This window comes from Dasypus novemcinctus, chromosome 26, assembly GCF_030445035.2.
Source record: "Dasypus novemcinctus isolate mDasNov1 chromosome 26, mDasNov1.1.hap2, whole genome shotgun sequence".
In the NCBI taxonomy this organism is placed as follows: Eukaryota; Metazoa; Chordata; class Mammalia; order Cingulata; family Dasypodidae; genus Dasypus; species Dasypus novemcinctus.
In genome coordinates this window covers 24,655,349-24,676,804 of record NC_080698.1, presented here as the reverse complement: position 1 = coordinate 24,676,804, position 21,456 = coordinate 24,655,349, and the positions used below count along the sequence as shown (strand labels likewise).

At 43.2% G+C, this 21,456-nt stretch overlaps 1 protein-coding gene across 2 annotated transcripts in view; it reads right to left on the bottom strand.

Annotated features, from left to right (window-relative positions):
- Positions 1 to 15,266: 15,266 nt before the first annotated feature.
- SYNPR (synaptoporin) overlaps positions 15,267 to 21,456 on the bottom strand; it is a 347,409-nt gene continuing 341,219 nt past the window's right edge. For both annotated transcript variants that reach the window (XM_004482455.3, XM_004482456.5), the window contains one exon: positions 15,267 to 16,949. In XM_004482455.3, coding sequence (XP_004482512.2) covers positions 16,692 to 16,949 — 258 coding nt within the window. In that variant the 3' untranslated portion in view covers positions 15,267 to 16,691. The remainder of the gene's footprint in view (positions 16,950 to 21,456) is intronic.

Sequence of the window (21,456 nt, the reverse complement as noted above, 5' to 3'; positions counted from 1 at the left end):
ACAAAATGCTTACTAATCATGCCACTAAGTGAAGAAATCACTTAAGTGTTTAAGAGTTTCTATTCCAGGTCAGAACAGTCTGGATCTGAACTGTGGTTTTACTGTTTAAAACTGATAGCATATATATATCAAAACTCTCATTTATTTCCCAAAATCTAACCACGAGGTGAGTACTATATTACTGTCCTTAAACAGGAAAGGAAACTGAGGCATAGAGGAGCGAGATTATTTTCTCAAGGTCACCCAGCTAATACTTGTGCAGAGTTGGGATTCAAACACGGGCAGTCTGGCCGCAAGGTACAGTTTTCTCAAGCACAGTCCTCCCATGCCATTGGAGTTTTGCCAAGTTTTCTTACCTCCTCTGTGCCTTTCCTGCCCCCTGCAGAGCACCTGCTTCCTGCTGGCCTTCACCTCCAGTTGTACTTCCCATCCCAGGCTTCCGGTCCTTTGTCCCCTGGTGGGTGCCCTCCAGGGACCAGCAGGCACCCTCACTCCATTGAGCAGCACTAGCTGGGGCCCCTGCAATAGTTAGCAGTGAGGCCACCCGAAAGCGTGACCCGCGAACAGCTTTGAGCTAGCTCCTTCCTGGGTGCCACTGGCACTTCCCCTGCGCTTCTCACCACCTTGAACCTGTCCCCCTTCTCCCCCAGCAGGGCCTAGATGGCCTGTCACCTCCTAGCCCTGACTCCTGGGCCATAGCAACTCTTTTCTCAGTGTGCCTTTTGCTAAATAAACCCGTCCCTTTTTGTATAAATAAAAACATGATTTGGAGTTGTTCTCTCAAAGAAAAGCTGTAAAATAGGGGTAGAGCTGCCTAGTTCACATGGATTGTTGCAAGGATTTGTTGCAATACTGTTGATGCAGTATTTTCGAGGTACTGTTGGATTTGTTTACTTTTAAAGAAAGACATTCATTAAAAATATAAAGACGTAGTCATCTCATAAAATAAATGCATTTGAGCAAAAAGGCTGTGATTTCTTTTTCATCTATCAGACTGGCAAAAACAAAAAATTAGGTAACAAACTAAGTTGGTGAGGAGGGTAACAGGCACTCCTGTATACTGCCAGAGGGAGGGTAAATAGGTATAATCTCCAGGGAAGGAATTAGCAATATGAGCCAAAGTTAAGAATGCACATATCTTTTGACCCAAGAAAACCACTTGTAGGAATTTATCTTTTAGATATATTTGCTAATGTGCTCAAAGATGCATATTCGAGAATGTTCCTTGCTGTGATTTTTATTGTTGCACAAGATTGATCCAACAGACAGTCTCTGTGCATTTTAATAGAGGATTGAGTAAATCGAATGTTGGCAAACTTTTTCTATAAGGGACCAGATAATAAATATTTTAAGCAGTGTGGGCAACACAGCCTCTGGTGACTATTCAATGCTGCCATTTTAGAGAGAAAGTAGCCATGGATAGTACATAAATGAAGGGACATGTCCATGTGCCAATAAAACTTTACAAAAACAGGTGGCTGACTGGACATGGCCCTCAGGCAGTAGTTTCCTGACACCTGGTCTTAATTAATTATGGTACTTCTTTACAAGGGAATACTATGTAGCCAGTAAAGGGATTATGAAACAATTTCTAAGGTGTATAGTTAGGTGCAAACAGCAAGGAGCAGCAAGTACCTGTAGAATACCTACCACCTGCCAGGCACTGTCCTAAGTGCTTTACATGTATTATCTTATTAATATTCACAGTGACTCTATGAGGTAGCTATTATTACTATTACCCCTTTCTTAGAACTGAGAAACTAAAGCACAGTGACATTATGTAACTTGGTCAACTTCCCACAATTCATAAGTGGTGGAGCCAGGATTCAAACCATGATTTGAAACCTAAGACCGAGCTCACCACCCTACCATGTGCTGCCTTCCAGGACAGCCTGTCCCAGGACAGTATGATACTATTTATGTGTATTAAAAAGTGGGACCATATCAGTGTTTCTCAACCTCTTTTTCATGATCACTTCCTCTAAGTCACCTTTTTAGACATTTTTATTTTCCAATTGTCCCCCAATTTTAATATTGCAGATATATAGTATATCTGTTTATAAACTATATGTATATCTGTGCTTTATACATAAAAAGAATAAGATCCCCTTGTCCCGCCAAGGCTAATTTCACCCTCTTGGGGACAATATCGCCTCCACAGAGAATTCATGGAATATATATATATATATATATATATATATATATATAAATACATACTTACATCTTCATGAGCCATCTCTGGAAGGCTCTATAAGAAATTGAGAACAGGTGCTTCTCCAATTGTGGTCTTGGAGGGTCAGAAGTGGAAGAACTCAGTGATTATATTACTTTTTACAGAAAAAGGAGGGGAGAAAACCAAACAAATAAAGGCCCCTGAGGTGCTGAAACAAATAACGGTCTTGTGAAGGGGGAGAGGCCCGGCAGGCGCCTGTGTCTGCTGGCCCTGTACAGGGGCGCTACGAGCCCGCCAGTCCCCGGAAGCCCAGAGAGGAGGAGGAGGCAGCCACTGCCTGCACCGGGGAGGCCCGATCACCCAGCTGCAGGGGCCCATCCCTTGTCCACACAAGAGGCTGTCCGAGATTCTCTGCTCCCCAGCAACAACTCAAAATTGGAAGAAAGAAATCGATTTTTTATTTATTTCTCTCCCCTTCCCCCCCACCCTCGCACCCCAGTTGTCTGCTCTCTGTGTCCATTTGCCGTGTCTTCCTCTGTGTCCGTTTGTATTCTTGTCACCTGCCCTTGTTTCTTGTCAGCTGTGTTTCTTTTTGTTGCATCATCTTGCTGCGTCAGCTCTCTGTGTGTGTGGCGCCACTCCTGGGCAGGCTGCGCTTTTTTCACACAGGGCTGCTCTCCTTTCGGGGCACACTCCTTGGGTGTGGGGCTCCCCTACGCAGGGAGCACCCCTGTGTGGCAGGGCACTCCTTGTGCACATTAGCACTGTGCGTGGGCCAGCTCATCACGTGGGTCAGGAGGCCCTGGGTTTGAACACTGCACCTCCCATGTGGTAGGAGGATGCTCTATCAGTTGAGCCAAATCCACTTCTCTAAAGAAATAGATTTTTTACCTTTGCTGTCCTCACTTCTGAACCCAGAAAGCCCCTGCAAGGTCATTACCGTGAACCACACACACATTTCCCATTTATTCCACGTTTCCAAACAAGTGAAGACTGTTGGATCCAACAGTGCATTTTGGGGAAAGGGAATGAGGGCAGAAAGAACTGGTAGAAAGAGGAGGAGAATCTTCTAGGTTCTTCGCTTTGCTCTTCACTAAACTACACCTCTGCTTTGATATCAAAACTGCTGTGTGTGTCAGTGAGAGCTGGGCTTGCTCTGGGCCAGGTCATAGTGCATGTGAATCAATTCAGAGGGTGGGGACAGCATTAAAAAGAGAGAGAGAGAGAGAGAAAGGTAATGGAATGGAATAGAATCAAGTGCTGTAGAAAACAGATGGCATTCCATGTGGTAAAGAGAAAACACGCTTTGAGAAACTTTGAATATCGTTCTCCACGTGTAGTGGGGCACATTCAAAATCTCTCTCGTGTTGAGAGTGCTCTGACTTGGTTCAGTGACGACCCTAGCACTTGGGCTGAGCCTTACGCGATTGTGGCTTCTGTGTAACCCTTGCCCCATCAAGTACATTCCCCTTCCTCATATTCTCCACAGAGTCTCATTATCTGAAATCAGCTCAGGTATTACTTTTTGGGGGTGCAGTGCAGAGAGGGAGGGTGGATACAAGTGAATAGTCCTTAACTGATGGCACAGGTTTGGACTTCGGGGGATGCGTGGCACACAGGGAGCTATTTGTAAATGTTTTGAAAACTTTCCAAAATCTAATCAATAGGTTATATTATCTTTATCATAATACTTGGCATAGTTTATGAATAACCTATAATATCATATCTTGTGTAATATATCATGTATTTATTCAACAAATACTTCTTGGGTACCTAATCTATTCCAGGCATTGTCCTGGGTGCTGGGGATATAGGCACTCACAGTCCAGTTTGGTGCCAACTGTTCATGGACTTTATATTTGAGTGGAAAAGACATAAAGGACAAGTAAATGGATATGTAATGTAACTTCAGGGCCCTACACAATCTCTCCCATTGGACTGTACGACACACTGTAAGAATATGTCATGTTTACCTTGTCGTCTCTTCAGCCCTGTGCTGGGCGGGATGAACGTTTGGTACCTCAAGGTTCCCATCTATAAACAATGCATTTTAACTTTCTAGAGTTCGGGGAATTGACTAGTCTGTCCCTCCACAAGCATGGCCCTCCATAAACCTGACTGGGAGTCAGCAAAGTTGTTGTCACAATATTTGGTCCCTGAGCAGCCATCCGCTGCCCCACTTTAGTGCAGGAGGCTTTGTCATTCTCTAACAGGAACTTAGTCCTATTGCTGGAATGTCCACTGATCTTTGTTATCCGCTACTGAGGCAAAACTGCTGAGAAATTTACTTACATTACATCACTTTATCCTTTACCAGAGGGGCAGGGCGGTAAACTGAACAATGCTCCCAAAGCTGTCCTCATCCTAATCCCCAGATCCTGGGCGTCTATTAAGGTACATGGCAAAGGGAAGTTAAGGTCATGGACGGAATTAAGATTGATGACCAGCTGACCTTTCAACAGGGAGATTTTCCTGGATTATCCCAGTGGGCCCAGTGGAATCACAGGATCTTGTGGAAGAAGGAGGCAGAAGAGGAGACTGGAATGATGCTAAGTGAGAAGAATTAGACTGACTGTTGCTGGCTCTGATGGTGGAAGAAGGGGGCCACAAGCCAAGAAATGTGAATGGCCCCTAGAGGTCGGAAATGGCAAAGAAAAAGGATTCGTCCCTAGAGCCTCCAGAAGCATCATCTGCCACTGCCTTGATTTTGGCCCAGTGATACTGTGTTGGACTCCTATCATATGAGAACTGTAAGATAATACACCGGCATTGTTTAGCCTGCTAAATGTGTGGCAATTTGTTACGGCAGCCAAAGAAAACTAACATAGGTAGATAACAGTATCCTTCATTTTATGATGAGGAATTTGTTGCTCAGATATGTTAATGCACCTTCCTAAGATCAAACAGCCTGGGGCCATTACTACAACTAGGATTTGAATCTGGGTCTATCTGTCTCCAAGCCAATGCTCACACTCTGCTGCTAGGAATTGACAGTATCGATTTAAGTTGGTAAAACTAATGATATCCACAAATACCCAAAGATAAAATCTTACTTTCTGTAGATCTCAGGTCTCTTTGAACAGCAAGGTGTGTGAAAAACGTGTTTCTTGTAAGTGGATGTTGCACCAAGCTGCTAAATTGTGTGGAAGCATATATGTCACTACTAACTGTGAAACTCTGCTAGAAGACCCAAGAGCGTTGGGAGAGCAAGATTAACAAAGGAATTGTAAAAAGGGCAATATGCTTGGGGCAATGTGTCGGCTGCAGAATGGATCCGATTTTAGAAATAATATGGCAGTGGAGAGCAATCAGAAGAGACCTGACTCTCTGAAAAGACCAGATGAGAAAATATCCAGAAGAAATGTTAGATTCACAAAAAAAGAAGGGAAAACATTTGAAATAAGAGAAACTGTTCAGTTTATATTTTGCTTTTCTTGTGTTCATCAAGGAGGCATGAGAGCAGGTAACTTGCCACATGAAATTGCTTCTAGTGAGTAGGGAGATAACTTTAATTTCCTGTGAACCAGCGAGTCTAATTCACAGCACAAGCCAATGAGACCGACTTAAGCTACAAGAGGTCAAGTAATCAAAATATGAATAAAATAGCAGACTCAAAAGCGAGCTCTTTCTTAGCCACTGGGGAACCTATTAGACTTATTACAACCTCCCTCAAGTGTTTTGTTCAATAAACCAGGAAATATTGAACTAAATGTAAAATATTTCCCACAGAAAGAAAGAATTCTAGGAAAATAACTAAAGTTCACTCTATTCTCATCTTGGCCCTTTTAGGTACATGAGGGTGATTTTCCAGTGGGACTGGAGGAGCCAGGGTCATTCTTAGAAGTATTTGCTGCCAACAGGTTCTGAAGAGCATTTCAGCTAAGTCCTAAAACCCAGCAAGCCTCCAATTTCAAGTCAAGCATCTTAAGAAATCATTCTTGGCTTAACTGCTAGACCTTTAGCAGTCTTAATGACTGAACTTATTCAGTGACTTTATTCATGTTGGCATTCTGACTAAAGCTTTCCTTCCAAATATTAGGGACTTTGCATCCCTATGAAACACTTGATGGTCTGGATCTCTGTTGATTGCACCCAGGCTGGACAAAGCACATCTTGCTTGGCTCCCCCAGACTTCTCTGGGGCTCAGTCAATGACCATGGGCTCCGTGTCCAACCAGCAGTTTGCAGGTGGTCGTGCCAAGGCAGTGGAGAAAGCGCTGGAGGATGCCACAGAGGAGCTGCAGCTGCTGCCCAATGCCAGCATCAGAAGAGGTTCAACGGGCACGTTGGTTTTGGCTTCCTGTCTGTGATCACCCATGCCGGGTCCTGCTTGCCTCCCCTATGTATGTCTTTGTGCATCAGAGTAAGCTGCACATGGAGGACTTCTGGAACACGAGGAGGGCAAGGAAGTGGAGTTCACCTTTAAGAAGTCTGCCAAGGGCCTGGAATTCTCTGTATCACTGGACCTGGTGGGAGGGAGAGGCAGCCAAAGAGCAAGAACATGCAGAAGCATAGATCAAAAGGAGACAGATGCTGGCTGTGCCTCTTCTGCCAGAACATCAGCCAGATGGTGGCCCCATGGCATCAATTAGCAGAATGGGAAAAGTGGGATAGGGTGGGTAGGGGGCAGCTAGCACTGCTGTGCATTTCAGGCTGGGGTCCGCAGCATCACCCCCTCTTCCCTCTTGGTGGGGGGCAAAAGGGCAAGGTAAAGGAACACCAGCCATGCTCTCTTCAAATACAAGCGAGGACTCTTGGGAGAAATATCCCTAGAACCTGTGTGCTTTATCTGAGGCTCCACCCCTAGAATCTCCAGCTTTTAGACAGTGCCTAGAAAGGGACATGGTTTTCCTTTTAAAGAAGGCCATATAATATTTCCTGTGCTGGAGTGAGAAGTTTAAGCATGAGAGCAGACTGATGGACCCAACCCAGGAGCACATTCCGTGGGAAGGGATTTCTCAGGAATAGGGCAGGGTTTTTCCATGTCTTGTCTCTTCTTGGGACAGGGTACTGGAAATTGTCCCACATAGTGGATTGTGATGATAGACAAAAGGGGTATTTGGTGGGACAACAGCAAGCCTGCTGCTCCTAGGCTCACTCCTACCCCTTCGGGCCAATACAATTTTATTTATTTGCTCCCTTGGATTCTCCTTTCTCCAGGATGCCAACTTTAGTAGCTGTGTGTGAATGATATAACATGTGCATTTTAGCTTTTGTTCCATAATATAAATATTCTGATTTTGTGTTTTTGTCTATTTTCATTTAAGGCCCTCATTTCTGCACTGTGTTCTCAGGTACGTGAGCAATCTCAGGGATAAGTTGGCAGCAGCTCTAGGTCTGCACAGTAGGAATACTTTTTTGCTGTTATTCTATTAACATAAACAACAACTATTTGGAGTGTGTAGCTGATTGCATGATCTCATTTTTGCCAATTAAAGCCGACTTTTCTGCCGTAGCTTTCTCTTGAAATCCCTACACCTTGAAAGTGTTTCATTGGGAAACTAGGTTTTTTTTCCTTGCCATCCCCCCTCCCCCACCCGGCTGTTTTTTGCTGTCTGTGTCCATTTGCTGTGTGATCTTTTGTATCTATTTCTCTTTTTGTTTCTCTTCTCGTATTTCTCCTCTAAGATTCACCTGGATTCCATCCTGGGGACCTCTGATGTGGAGAGATGTTCCCTGTCAATTGTGCCACCTCAGTTCCTGGTCTCTGCTGTGCTTTACTTGACATTCCCCTTCGTCTCACTTTTCTTGTGTCATCATCTTGCTGTGTGACTCACTTGCATGGGCCCTGGCTCACCATGTGGGCACATTTTCTCTTCTTCTTCTTTTTTTTAATAGGAGGCCCCAGGGATCGAACCCTGGTCTTCCCATATGGTAGTAGGTGGAAGCCCAATCACTCGAGCCACATCTGCTTCCTAAGTAGACTAGGTTTTAATTGAGCCCCCCACCCCCGGCTTGATCTCCTTCTACTGGAAGATCGGAAATTAGTCTAAACAGGATGGTGATACAGGGGTTAGGAGAGGCTGGGCCAGGTTAAAGGCTGGGAGAGGAAGTCAAGGTTAGGTGAGCGTTATCTAGCCATGTAATAAGTGCGTCCTGTTGCAAACTTCTTAGTCCTAGAGCTTGGGACTTGCTTGGCGTACCAGATCCATTCTGCACTGGATTAGGCTAGGCCTACGATGTACAATTGTGTGTGTCCAGGGATGGAGGTATGAAGAAAAGACTAATATCCTTAACCTTTCAAAACTCTCGATTCTTCCTGGTTGACTTCCAGAAAGACTGTAAGTGAAGGCTTCCATGGGGTGCCCGGAGCCAGTGTCCTGCCCTGCTGGCAGCAGTGATTATAGTGTCCTGGTAGCTAAAGAGAAAGGAGGTTTCATTTACATGCTGTGAGAACTCTGCACATTACCTCACTGGATTGAAAGGGGGCAAATGCAATACGACACATTGGGTGATGTGTGTTTGATCCTGGATTCTTTTCTCTTCCAAATGCTGCCTCTCTCTAGTTATTGTATTTGTCTGGGTTTTGCTGAACTGCATGTGTCTATAATTTGATGATTGTTGGGGATCTAGTTTGTATAAATAAATTTGTGTCGGTCTTTTCCTTGTTCTTTTGGGGTCCTTTAATTGATTACAACTTCTTTTTTTTAATATTGAAATAAAAATAACCAAAGTATCTTTGACAGAATATTTTGTACCGGGGAAAGGATGCAAAACATATGCTTGGCAGTCCTTTTTCTTGAAGTGGGGATCTTAAGCCGTCCTTTCTTTTGTGTTACCCTTCCCCTATTTCCTATTTTGAACTAGGCCTTCTGTCGTAAAAACTTGACTATCACCATAATTCCCCTCCCCAGCTCTTCTTTCACAGTACCCCAAACATATTTATGTCTTGGGGTGTCTCCACAACTCCTGAACTACTTGTGCCTAAAACCTGAAGAATCTAGGGCCATGCCATCCCTCATTCCCAACCTCCTGAGTCAAGACCATTCTTTGACATGATCCATGCCAAGCAGTTACTGCTGTTTTGGAAGGACCAAACATACTTAATCTCCCAATCCTAGGGTTAAGGGAGGCAATGGGGGGTGGGGGAGGGGCTTCATGTAGAAGTGGTGGTGGGAGATGAAACAATGGAAGATGAGTGTATATCCAAGTCACTCAGAAGTTTTAAGCAGGGGCAAGAAACTTATGTCAACATGGCCACAAGATTGTATAATAGAAGATGATAGGATGTAAGTCCATGCTTACTTCTGGAAATCAAAGATTTGTGTGAAATCTGGACTTTCTGGGGGAGAAAGGAAGTGTAGGAAAGCAGGAACCTGTCTTTTCTTTCCCTGTTTCCTTCCTCTCATTACTGCACTGCAGGAAACTGAATCTCCTGTGGCTTTGGTGATCCCATCACTGGGATGAGTTTATTTGATTGTTGATATTGTCGTACTAGTATTTCTTTCTCTTCTGCTATCATATTGTAACACATTGCTGACCATTCTTTTCTCTCTCCTGGGAAAATACAATGAATAAATAAAAAGTTCTTGGTACCAAAAAAAAAGAAAAGCACAACTGGCTTTAATTGCATTTGAAGTATGGGGTAGCACCTTGGCAGTCTGGTGAGGGAGTTTAGAGCGAGGGGTTTAGGATGTAGAGAACTGGCTTTGATTTTGGATTCTGCCCAATTCCAGCTCAGTCACCTTGGGCGGGTTACCTAATCTTTATGAACCTTACTTTTTTATCTGTTTAATGGGTTTGAAGCAGTATTTTATCTCGTATTTTCTGTGAGGATTAAATGGGAAAATGGATATAAAGTATGTGGCATAGTTCTCTGTACAGAGCAGATGCTCAGTAAATAGTAGCCATTTAAGACTATTTTTATTAGTGAAGGGGTTCACAAGTCTATTGTCACTATCCAACCTCTCTGGACCTTGGTTTCCTGAACTGTTATGTAGGAGTAAGGCTAGCACCTTTCTCTCAGTCTTGCAGTGGTTAAACGTCAGGCGCTTAGCTCAGGGGCTGGCACATTGCAAGTGCTCAATAACCGTTATTAAGCCAGTGTTTTATTAAATATTATCATGGACACCTCGAGGAAATCACTGGGCATATTGGGGTTAAAGTCATATTTATATGTTGGGTGGACTAGGGCGTTAACAGGAAAACATTTTTTAAAGGAGAGGAGCTTAAGTTCCAGTCTTTCTCTCCTGGCATTAAGCTGGTCGACTCATTTTAAATGACTGAACCTCAGTGACAGTGTGGCAGACACTATTGGTGGCCTGCCCATATCCTCCCAGAGCTCCCTGCTGCAGTGCACGGCAACCTAATGGCTCAACTGGCAGCAACTGTGATGCTGCTGGAAGGCTTCCTTGGCTGTTACAGCCATGTGGCCAGGCTTGGGGTGGTCTGGAAGTGCAGGGGTGTTATCACCCTTCAGGAGAGGCCCACTTCAATGACTGACAGGAGGTGGTGGATTAATGCCCCAGCTCCTGTGACTCTTGGTTGGAATAACTGTGAGAAATGTTCTACACCGTGTGGGGTTGAGCCCTACTTGCCCTCAGCAGTAACGTTCTCTATAATGCATGATCTACTGGCTTCCTTCTCTTCCTTGGTTCATTTCCCTAATCCCCTACTTGCACTTGAATCTTGCCTCAGGGTCTGCTTGTAGGAGAACCCCACTTAAGACACCCACTTGCAGTTGGGGAGAATGGCATCTACTTTTTTCACTAGGCTGTTGAGAGGATCAAATGAAACCATGAGGGTTATGGCCGCTGAAGAGCACAAAGTACTCTACATAGCAAAGACTTATTACTTTCTGCCACTATTTAAGATTTCCCCACATGAATACGTAAGACCCAAGAACCAGCCCATGCTGTGACTGAAGATTTATGGAATTGCCAACCTAACTGAGACCACCATGTTCTCATTCCAGGGTCTCTTGCATCTCATATTGTGCCATCCTCTATCTTCCTCAAACTCTATTGCGCTTCTCTTACCCTGTTTCACCTCCTTCTTAACATTTATTACTATTAGAATTGATCTTATTTCTTTGTCTGAATGTATTCTCTGCCTGTCACTGGTCTGTAAAATCCATGGGCACAGGGATAATGTCTATCTTTAAGTATGTATCTCCATCATCCAGCATAGAATTTGGCACATGGTAGATGCTTAATAAATAGCTGTTAAATGAATTGATGAATTAATTAATCCATTCTCAGCATCTGCATTAATAGGAAGTAGCAAAAATAATACAGGGTCCCTCCCAGCTTTCCCCAGTGTTGACATTATATAACTGTAGAGCAATATCAAAACCTGGAAATTGATAGAGGGGTTTTTTTTCAAAGTAAAAATCAGATCACATCCTTGCACTGCTTAACTGCCCTTCCACTTCACTTAGAATAAAGCCTGTTTGCCATGTCCTATAAGGCCCATAGCAAGTTGATGCTTCCAAACTCTGCAGCCCCAGCTCCTGACTCTGCCCCTATGTGTCCCAGCCTCATGAGCTTTTTTCTTGCCAGTCCTTTAAAGGCCCTGGGTGGTTTCCCAATTGTGTTCATGTCTCTGCCTGAAATATTCTGCCCATGACTGACTCCTTCCCATTTTTCCCATTTTCTTGTCTTAGCCCAAATGTGCCTCCTTAGTGGGGTCTTCATTTACTTCATTCCAAGTAGAGCTTCGCTCCCCACCCTGTACCACTGTTTCCTTTATGTCACAATTAAACATTTTTTCTCACATATTTGGTTTGTCCACTTGTTTATTATTCGAGCATTCCGAGCTTGAATGTATGCTCCAAGATGCCAGGGCCTGTGTTTTGCTCCCCTCAGTACAATCAGAAGTTTGACTTACAAAAGCTCAGGCTTATATAAGTGTGGAGATTTGTGCCTCAAGAGTCAATGCCCAAGGAACACTTGTAGAATGCTCTTCACCAAGCTTTTCCACACGTCACCAGGTCAATTCTGCCACCACCTTATGTATGCAGTGGGATAATCTGTGGCCCCATTTTATAGGCTAAGTGATGGTAGCTAACGTTTATGGACCACTGCAGCAGGTGACTTGGGCGGCCCATGCTGCTTTCCCTTGGCCACCCTCTGATTTCACCCGCAGCTATGAAAGGTAGTTCTGACCCCCTCAGGCATGGACCTTCCAGGGCTCACTCCCCTTCACCCTTCCTCAAGGCCACTGTCCCCAGGAATGGGGAAGAGGTGGGCAGTAAATCTCAAGTCAGTTTCCCTTCCCTTCCTCCCCAGCCCACTGCCAGATAGATGGTAGGAGTCAAGGCTTACTTCTCTGGGCCATAGGAACCTGCTCAGCCTATAGTTTCTACTGGTAACATGGGGAAGTTACCAATCCCATGGTCAACTCTAAACTGATGGGGTTTGAAGGTTGTTAGATGAGCACTTGGGCTCCTGTCCCTTGGATGGACAATTGCAGGAGCTTTCTAAATACTACTCGGAGATCCAGGCAGAACTGAGCTCCTGCTGCTTTCTCCAGCAACACCACTAATGCACCCTATTATGGGCTTTTCCTCCTTCTCTTCCTCGCTCTTCCCACTCCCTCCCTTTGGCTTTCTGGAATCATCTCCCAACAAACTGCCTGCACCCAAGTTCTTGTCTCAGGCTTTGCTTTCAGGGGAACCAAAACTCAGTGCCTACTGTGTGTCAGAAACTGTTATATGGGAAACGGACTTTGGCTCAGTGGTTAGGGCGTCCGTCTACCATATGGGAGGTCCGCGGTTCAAACCCCGGGCCTCCTTGACCCATGTGGAGCTGACCCATGCACAGCGCTGATCCATGCAAGGAGCGCCGTGCCACGCAAGGGTGTCCCCCGCGTGGGGGAGCCCCACGCGCAAGGAGTGCGCCCGTGAGGAAAGCCGCCCAGCGTGAAAAGAAAGAGCAGCCTGCCCAGGAATGGCGCCACCCACACTTCCTGTGCCGCTGACAACAACAGAAGCGGACAAGAGAAACAAGATGCAGCAAATAGACACCAAGAACAGACAACCAGGAGAGGGGGGGAAATTAAATAAATAAAAAAATAAATCTTTAAAAAAAAAAAAAAAGAAACTGTTATAATTCTTTTACATAGATTATCCTTTTCATCCTACTATCAGGCAGATATTACTGTTACCTCCTTTATGGGGACGGGGTGACTGGCTGAATGAGAAGGTATGTTGCCAAAGGCATTTATCCACTTGCCCCATTCCCCATTAGTTGAGAGTTGTCCCAGGGTGTTGACTCCCCCACATTTCCAGGTTGTGCTTGCTTGTATGTGCTGGCTTCAGAAAAGGTCTAGGCTTTAGAGAGGGCATTGAGGGAAAACAAGGAGCACCACCAAGTAAATGGCAGGGCAGAGATTCTGTCCCAAGATACTGGACCTCAGAACCAACCCTTTTTACTTGTACAATTTCCCCCTATCAAGCAAACAAAGGCTCAGGAAGGTTAAGGCACATCTTTTTTTTAAAAAAATTACTCTCCCCTTCCCTCTTCCTCCCCACCCCCAGTTGTCTGCTGTGTCCATTCGCTGTGTGTTCTTCTGTGTCCACTTGTATTCTTGTCAGTGGCACTGGGCATCTGTCTCTTTGTTGCATCATCTTGCTCCATCAGCTCTCTGTGAGTGCGATGCCACTCCTGGGCAGGCTGCACTTTTTTCATGTGGGGCGCACTCCATACGGGGCGCACTCCTTGCACGTAGGGCTCTCCTACGTGGGGGACAACCCTGCGTGGCAGGGCACTCCTTGCGCTCATCAGCACTGCACATGGGCCAGCTCACCACACAGGTCAGGAGGCGCTGGGTTTGAACCCTGGACCTCCCATGTGGTAGGCGGATGCCCTGTCCATTGAACGAAATCCACTTCCCAAGGCACATCTTGAAACACAGCTAGTGAGTGGTGAAGCTGTGATTCCAGATGAGGTCTACTGAACATCCAGATCGAGGCTCTCTTGCTACACTGATGATTCCCCTTTTTAAAGGCCCGCTCTACCTCACTTTGCTTGAGAGCAGAAGGAACAACACCAGTTTAGGGAAATCCTGTCGGATTCTTTAGCTGCCTTTTATTTTACTGTGCATCTGCAGTGGACTAGGGAAGCATGGCTCTATCTCCACCACGGCGGGTAGTGCTGTCCATTTATCAGAGCCAGGAATGTACTTTGTAATTGCTAAAGCTGGGTGGTTTTTTTTCTTCTTTGGAGAGTTCACAACAGCTTATGAAATAGAGGCTATTCTCTCCTCTTGAACAGTGCTGGGGGAAATAGTTAAATTTAACCGCTGACCTGGGAATGGGGGTGGGAGGGGGTGGGGTAGGCCTCATGCCAGTTCCCCACGCCCACCCCTACCCCCAGCCCACTGCCTACTAGATGCTGGGAATCAAGACTTATTTCCTTACCCCCAGGTTGTCCTTCACTTTTGCCCTCCTCCCCTCTATTCTCTACCCTTCCCCCACTGCAATCCTCTCAAATTGCTAATCTCCTCATGGCCCTCTGCTTAAAATCTTCCAATGCATCTCCTTAGCTTCTTTAGGATGAAGTCAGAATTCCTTCCAAGCAGGGTTTTACCCATGCACCCATCAGCAACCACATCTCCCACCAGGGCCCCTTTGCTCTTTCGAGGCTGCCAGCTCTGCAGATGCCCGCCTCCTCCCATTGGGGAGCTCTGCGAGGCTCTTCCATGCCTGGAGTGCCCCCTCCCATCTTGTGTCCAGTCACACCCCTGCGGTCTTCCCATCTTGAGCTCAATTGTTGCTTCCTCAGGGAAGCCCTCGTTGACCTCCCCAACTAGCTCAAATGCCTCTGATAAAGGTTCTCCTGGAATCAGGTGCCTTGCTTTGTTGCACGTGATAACGGCGGCTTGATTATTTTAATGTCTCCTTCGGGCCTAATAGAGAGTAAACTTCCCAAGACAGGGTCTGTTTCTGCTTTTGCTCACTGTCATATTTCCAGTGCCGTCTACAGTGATGGGTGTATAGTAGGTCCTCAAACGGTGGAACGAGTGAATAAACTGGGCTCATGAAACAAGGAAAAGGGGAGAGAGATTGGAAATACTGCACATTTAACACTAGCTCTTTCATCGTGAAAGACAGTCCTGTTCTATGGTTGTAATTCTCCATTACCCAGCCAGCATTGTATGCAATAACTTTATTAAGGTCAAATAGATATCACGATACAGATTTATCCAACAGGATCCAGAAACTGGTTACAGATATCATCTAAGACATCAAGGTTATTTCATGATAAATGCTTCCCACATCACAGATGACACGAGCTTATACTATAATAATGACTTTTATCTGGAAATACAGATGTTCAGCTTGTCCCCACTTTTGGGCCCTGGGGTTTCAATTGTGTTAAGACAGAGAGATGAAGCTTGGCATTTTTTTGGATAATGAATACATTCTAGGAATATTTCATGAGAAACCTCTGAAAGAGGCACATGGAAGCCATTTTTAATTTAAGGGGAACAACACAAATCAGAATTAGTAATTAGTGAGTTGCAGATCTTTAATAATTACGTTGAGGAGCACATTAACTTTATAAATAAGTAGGATTTAGAAGTTTAGTTGCGAGTATATGTTTTACAGAATATCCTTTATAAATTAATACTTTGCATGACCGCTTCTTGTCTGTGGTATCTGATATCTGTGTCTCTGTTATTCTAAGGAAACAACACACTATAAACAAACACAATACAGATATTGGTCCTTATTTTTCATGGTCTACAGGATAAGAGCCACAAAACACCATAGAAAGTTACAAGAATGTAAATATTTAGTTAAGTAAATAGAATAAATATTAAGTAGTTACCATATATAACACTGGGTGTCTATTAATAGGAAAAAACCCAATTTAGTTACATTGCAATCACAACTTGGGTAAAACCAGAGAGACAAATTTGCAAAGTATACAAAGTAGTGAATACATTTCTTGAAACGTCCATATAACAAAGTCAGGGTGCAAACTGGAAAATTTTAGTAAGTACAGTTCAAATGTTCATTTAGTGAGAAAATGCTTATTCATGCACTAAATCATATGAACACCAATTCATCAAGTAAAAACAAAATAAGACAGAGCAGAGCAATTGTCTGAAACGATGACTTAGAGAGTCACAGTCCTATAGGGCCTACAATTCAAAAATTATACATGCACATTGTGAAACACCAAATTGTCTATGGAAATAATTAAAACATCTTTTGCATCAAAATGTGTAGGAAAACTCAGTGCTATTTAACTTACTTTATGCATATTACATTCTAGAGACTTTAAGCTACAAAATGCTTATACTATCTCAACACACATACAAAACGACCATAAAAGTATCTGTGTGTATAACGAGATGCTCTCCAATTAGCCATTTGTGATGAATAATATATCTCGTCATGTTATCTCATCTCTAAGTACCATCCATCACCACCCAGGCCTTTCCACTGTAATGAGGACTAGAGATCTGATTCATACTGAACACTGTGCATTAATAATTGATTGAAACTCTTAAAAAACTCTTCTGCCACTGAAATGGAAGATAGTGAGGCTATTGCAAATGCTACGCTGTTAAATCTGATTGGTAAAGGAAGCGGGACCACTGGGCTGTTGCCCAAACTCGTCGGAGGATGGCCCCAAACTTGCCTGCTGGCTGTACCCACTGCTTGATCCATAGCTGTCTTGATTGTACCCGCCTTGGTTATAGCTGCTGGAATGCTTCTCCATTGGGTCTGACAGATATCTCTGCCCTGAGGAGTGCCAGCCAGTCTCCTTGAAAACAAACCATATGTTTCCAGCCCAGAGAATAAAGTTCAAGAATCCGAAGACCTGAAGGAGAATCAGAGCAAATGAGTTGATTGATAGACTATGAAGACGCCCCAGAAAAATCTCAATTTTGGAAAAATCCTTCACAATATCAGAGGTCACTTTCCACTTCAGTGTTGAGGCCTCGTCCAATTTTTACTTGAAACCACTACATTTAGAACATCTGACCTTATTGAATGGCTTACTACTGGTCAGGCACTGCATAAAGGGCTTTTTTGTGTATTGATGTGCATAGTATGGACAATCAGTCTAAGAGGAAGGTGCCCATATTAAAGATGTGGAAACTGAGGTTCAGTGAGGATAGGCATCTTGTCCAAGGCCACATGACTTAGTAGGTTGTGGATCTGGGATTCAAATTCTGTTCTGTCTGATTCCATAGCCTTTGCCTTTATCAGTCTTGAGAGTTTGTCAGATACTGTCAGGTGCTATAGGACTGAGTATTTTTATTTTAATAATAGTGCATTAATTTTAAGGTTACCTTCTCTTTATGGCAAGAGATATTGCTTTTCCACTTATTGTAGTGAGATAAATAAAGTTAGTCAATTTAAAGAAAGAGTATGAAGCAACCAATTATATAGGTCACATGCAGATAAGGTAAAAATGAAAATGAACATGTACACGCATGACTTAATACAGAGAGGTCGACATTTTCTTTTAAACAGTTTTACTCTCTGTGCCTCTCACTTTCAGAAGTATTAGGAGCTGAAACCAGACTATGAATGAAGCGTAGCTTTCAAGGGGGTTTGGAATATTTTCTCAAGAAGTGGATGTGAGACTTTCCCATGGAAATTCTGCTTACTCTCCAGAATGGAGGTGGTGAGTCAGTGGAGAGGCTGCTATCTCCGCAGGGCCTAAGTGCTTGATGGATGCTGACCCAGGTGCTACTGCAAAATGTGCTTAGCAGGAGTCCTCATCACCTGGGCTCTATCCCAAGGCTGGTTGTAGGCGTGAGAGTTAACCACAGGGCAAGCTGTTTCAACAATCCCCTCATGGAGACAAATACAATAGCTTGGTGCAAAGTTGTGATGCCATTAAAATATATTTAGTAACCACTCCAACGTGACACTGATCAAGCAAAACGACTCTGGCAGTGGCCACAGCTCTTTAGGGTGCTGGAAATCCCTTGCGGTGCTAAAATTAATCCTTTGGTTGCAGCAGGGTCATGTGGTACAGGGTGCCAGGGAGGAGCTAGCAGGTTTAGGAGCTGGGGCACTCTAGGGGACTTGAAGCAGGGGCTATTTGCCAGGCATTTCACTGTTTAACAGCAGGTGGATCAGAGTGCTCTGGCTTAACATTAGTTTGGAGTAATCCCCATGGGCTTTGGCCTCAGAATTGCCTGGGCTCTGCACTTCCTTGCATTCAGCCTCTGGACTCTTCTTTTTTCTTTTTTCTTTTTTTTAATAAGGAATGAGGACTACAGTTCTTTCCTCCAGGGATTATTGTGAGGATTAAAGTTTACATGTGTAAAGCAGTTAGACTATGCCAGATGTGTAGTAAGTATTCAGTGAGTAGTTGCTATGTTCTGAAACATTTTCTCAAATATCTCCATGAATGGTGGGGCTTTGATAGTGAGGCGATTTTCTTGAGAGATGTCAAAAGCTAAAACAGAATACCTAGACCCTCACTGATCTAATGGAAGACTGGTTTATCTAGACTGTCTTCCTTCCCTCCCTCCACTTGTTCTTTCTCTACTCCTCTCTTTTCTTTCCTTCATTTATCGGTAATTGAGAACCTATGTTGTGCAATGTTCTAGGCCACTTGCTAAGGGAGATACAAAAGATAAATAAGGCACTTAAAATGTAATAGTTGCTTCATCAAAATGAACTGGGCAATCACTGACAAACGTATTTACATAGAGGACCTTCTAACCATGTATACAATAATGAGGATACTTTCCACCAAAAGGAGATCTTGGTTGAATTGTACGTTTTTAAATGTGTGTCAATGTATTGGTAGAAAAATTATCAAGGAATCTTTCCAGATATGAAGGGATGGATGTGCCCACGTTTCCAATTTTATCTGTCTCCAATCCCTTGATCTCTCCCTTTCCTGCTGTGACTTAGTTTTGAAAAAGGAATATTCACAAAGAACTAGAACTCAGGAAAATAAAATTTAAAAATAAGAACACAAACAAGGCCTTCCCATGGGCAAATTTTAGGAGCACAGTTTCCCACTCCATGGTGGGTACAGATGCACCACTGATCTCTTGAGGGGAACATTTTAGGGGCACACAGACCATCGAATCCTTTCTGGTCATTTTGCCACAACTGAAATTGGGGTAAGGATTTTGATTCAAGCTCAGATGTGGGGGCAGCAGAGTGTTCAAAAGGCACAGTGCATAGCATGAGAAAGAATGGGGAGATTATTCAAATAACAAGATTGCCTGGGATGACAGATACAGGCCATTATATATCCTGCCATAACCTACAGAACCATGTGGGAGAGAGTGTAAACTACACGTAAACTATAATCCGTGCTTAGTGGCAATGCTCCAAATTCATCAATTGCAATGAATATACCACACTAATGAAAGAAGTTGTTAATGTGGGAAAGGGCAGAAGACATGTGGAGTGGGGCATATAGGAACCCCTTATATATTTTTTTGTGTAATGTTTTGCATAATCTAAGTACCTTTAAAAAATACATTAAAAAATATTGCCTGTGGGGAGGTGAAGAATGGAAAGAAAAATTGAGAAAATAAGAAAAGTCTTTTGTTTTTCCTCTTTGGGTTCAAGCACAATGTGGCATTTAAGACAATGAACGCAAATAAGTAGCATCAGTAATTGACACAGAGCATTTGCCACATGCTGGACAACATGCTACATATTTTTCATGGACTATCTCACTGAATCCTTTCAACAGTCTTTTGAGGACTGTTCTGGAAATATTCCCATTTTACAGATGATGAAACTAAGGTTTAAGAGTTTCATTTATTTGTCTAAGGGCACTCAGTTATTGACAAGTGGAACCAGGGGTCATGCCCAGGCAGACTGACTCAAAAACTATGTCCTTAACAATTTTGAGGGGCAGTACATTAGGAGAGCTTGACTTTCCTTCTGGCATTGTTACAACTACTTGGGAAACCTTATGTCCCTGAGTTTGAAAATGTGGATAGCTCCCCCACCTTTTAGTATTATTGTGAAATGATAGAAGCCAGAATGCTTTAAAGAAAGTAAATTTGTCACCCAGGCAGAAAATATTATTATTACTTGAACCATTTACTTGTCGAGGCCACTTATTGTGGTATGTGTCTGGCTCCTTCTCTGAAACCTACACTTGCTCAGTAGAGTGTATCCTATGAGTCATGTTTCTACCACACGATTTGTACTGCAACACGGCGCCTGAAGTGTTGAGACAGAAGGGGACACCTAGCCCAAGATGGGCCAATTAGATTCTTTCCACCAAAAATTTGGAACTGAGCCTGAGTGATTCTAGTTCAGTCCAAGCTGTTTCCTTGAAAGAGAAATATAAACGCAGAAACTGCAGGGTGGCTGTCTTCTACTGTGTGTACAGGAAAAAGAGATGAAATTCCATCGGGGGAATAAGGTAGCAGACATGCAGAAAGAGAACGAGACGAGGGATAGAAGGTGTAAACTATCCAGTCTCCAGACAGTCTTATAGTTTCTGGTCCTGGATTCTGCCCTTCAGTTTTATTAATTTTCTTAGTTCCTCTCCAATTACTGCTATTATTATTATTTTGGATAAGCTAGCTCAATATGATGTGAAGTTAGATAAGTTGGTAATAGAATAAATTGTTGAATTTTGGTTAACCAATATTTCTTTACTTAGCTTTGGTAATAGAAATCTGATTTCCTTTGCAGAGCCAAGTTGCAGCCAAGTGGCTTGAACTCTCCTAGAACTAACTCGTGAGCGGAGTGATATGATGTTGGATAAACTTTCCCACTAATGGCAACTTGAAGAGTCCATTCTTTGGCATCTGACCTCTAGAACCCTAGTCTTTCCCTAGGTCCTGCCCTTTTATTTTTATCAATGATATAATCTATAAAACAATAAAATCAACATACCTTTTAGAAATGATTGATTTTAGCAACTTACTACCTTATAATTCAATACTAGTGTTTACACCAAAACATAGCTAATTCAAACATATAATAATAAAAAAAAACTCCCAATTGCAACAAAACCATAAATATTGAGGAAGTAACTTATCCAGAAATGACATTTTAAACAAATCTAAAAGAATAAATAGTATATGATTGGAATAAATGGAAAGTCACTTCATGCTATTGAAAGTAATGATTAATGTCATAAAGGCATAAGTTATTGTTTCAAATTCATCTGTAAATCAATGTAATTCCAAAAATAATCCAGCAATATGTATTTAGAAATTTTATAAACATATTTGATAATTTACATGGAAAAATATTTATAGATTTCAAAGCCAAGTTTGAAATTCATAGCAAAGAGGCTGGAGTTTCCCTGTAAATATTTAATACGCATCAGGGTTATGGTAATAAAAAAGTACAATATTAATGCACAAAGCCAACAA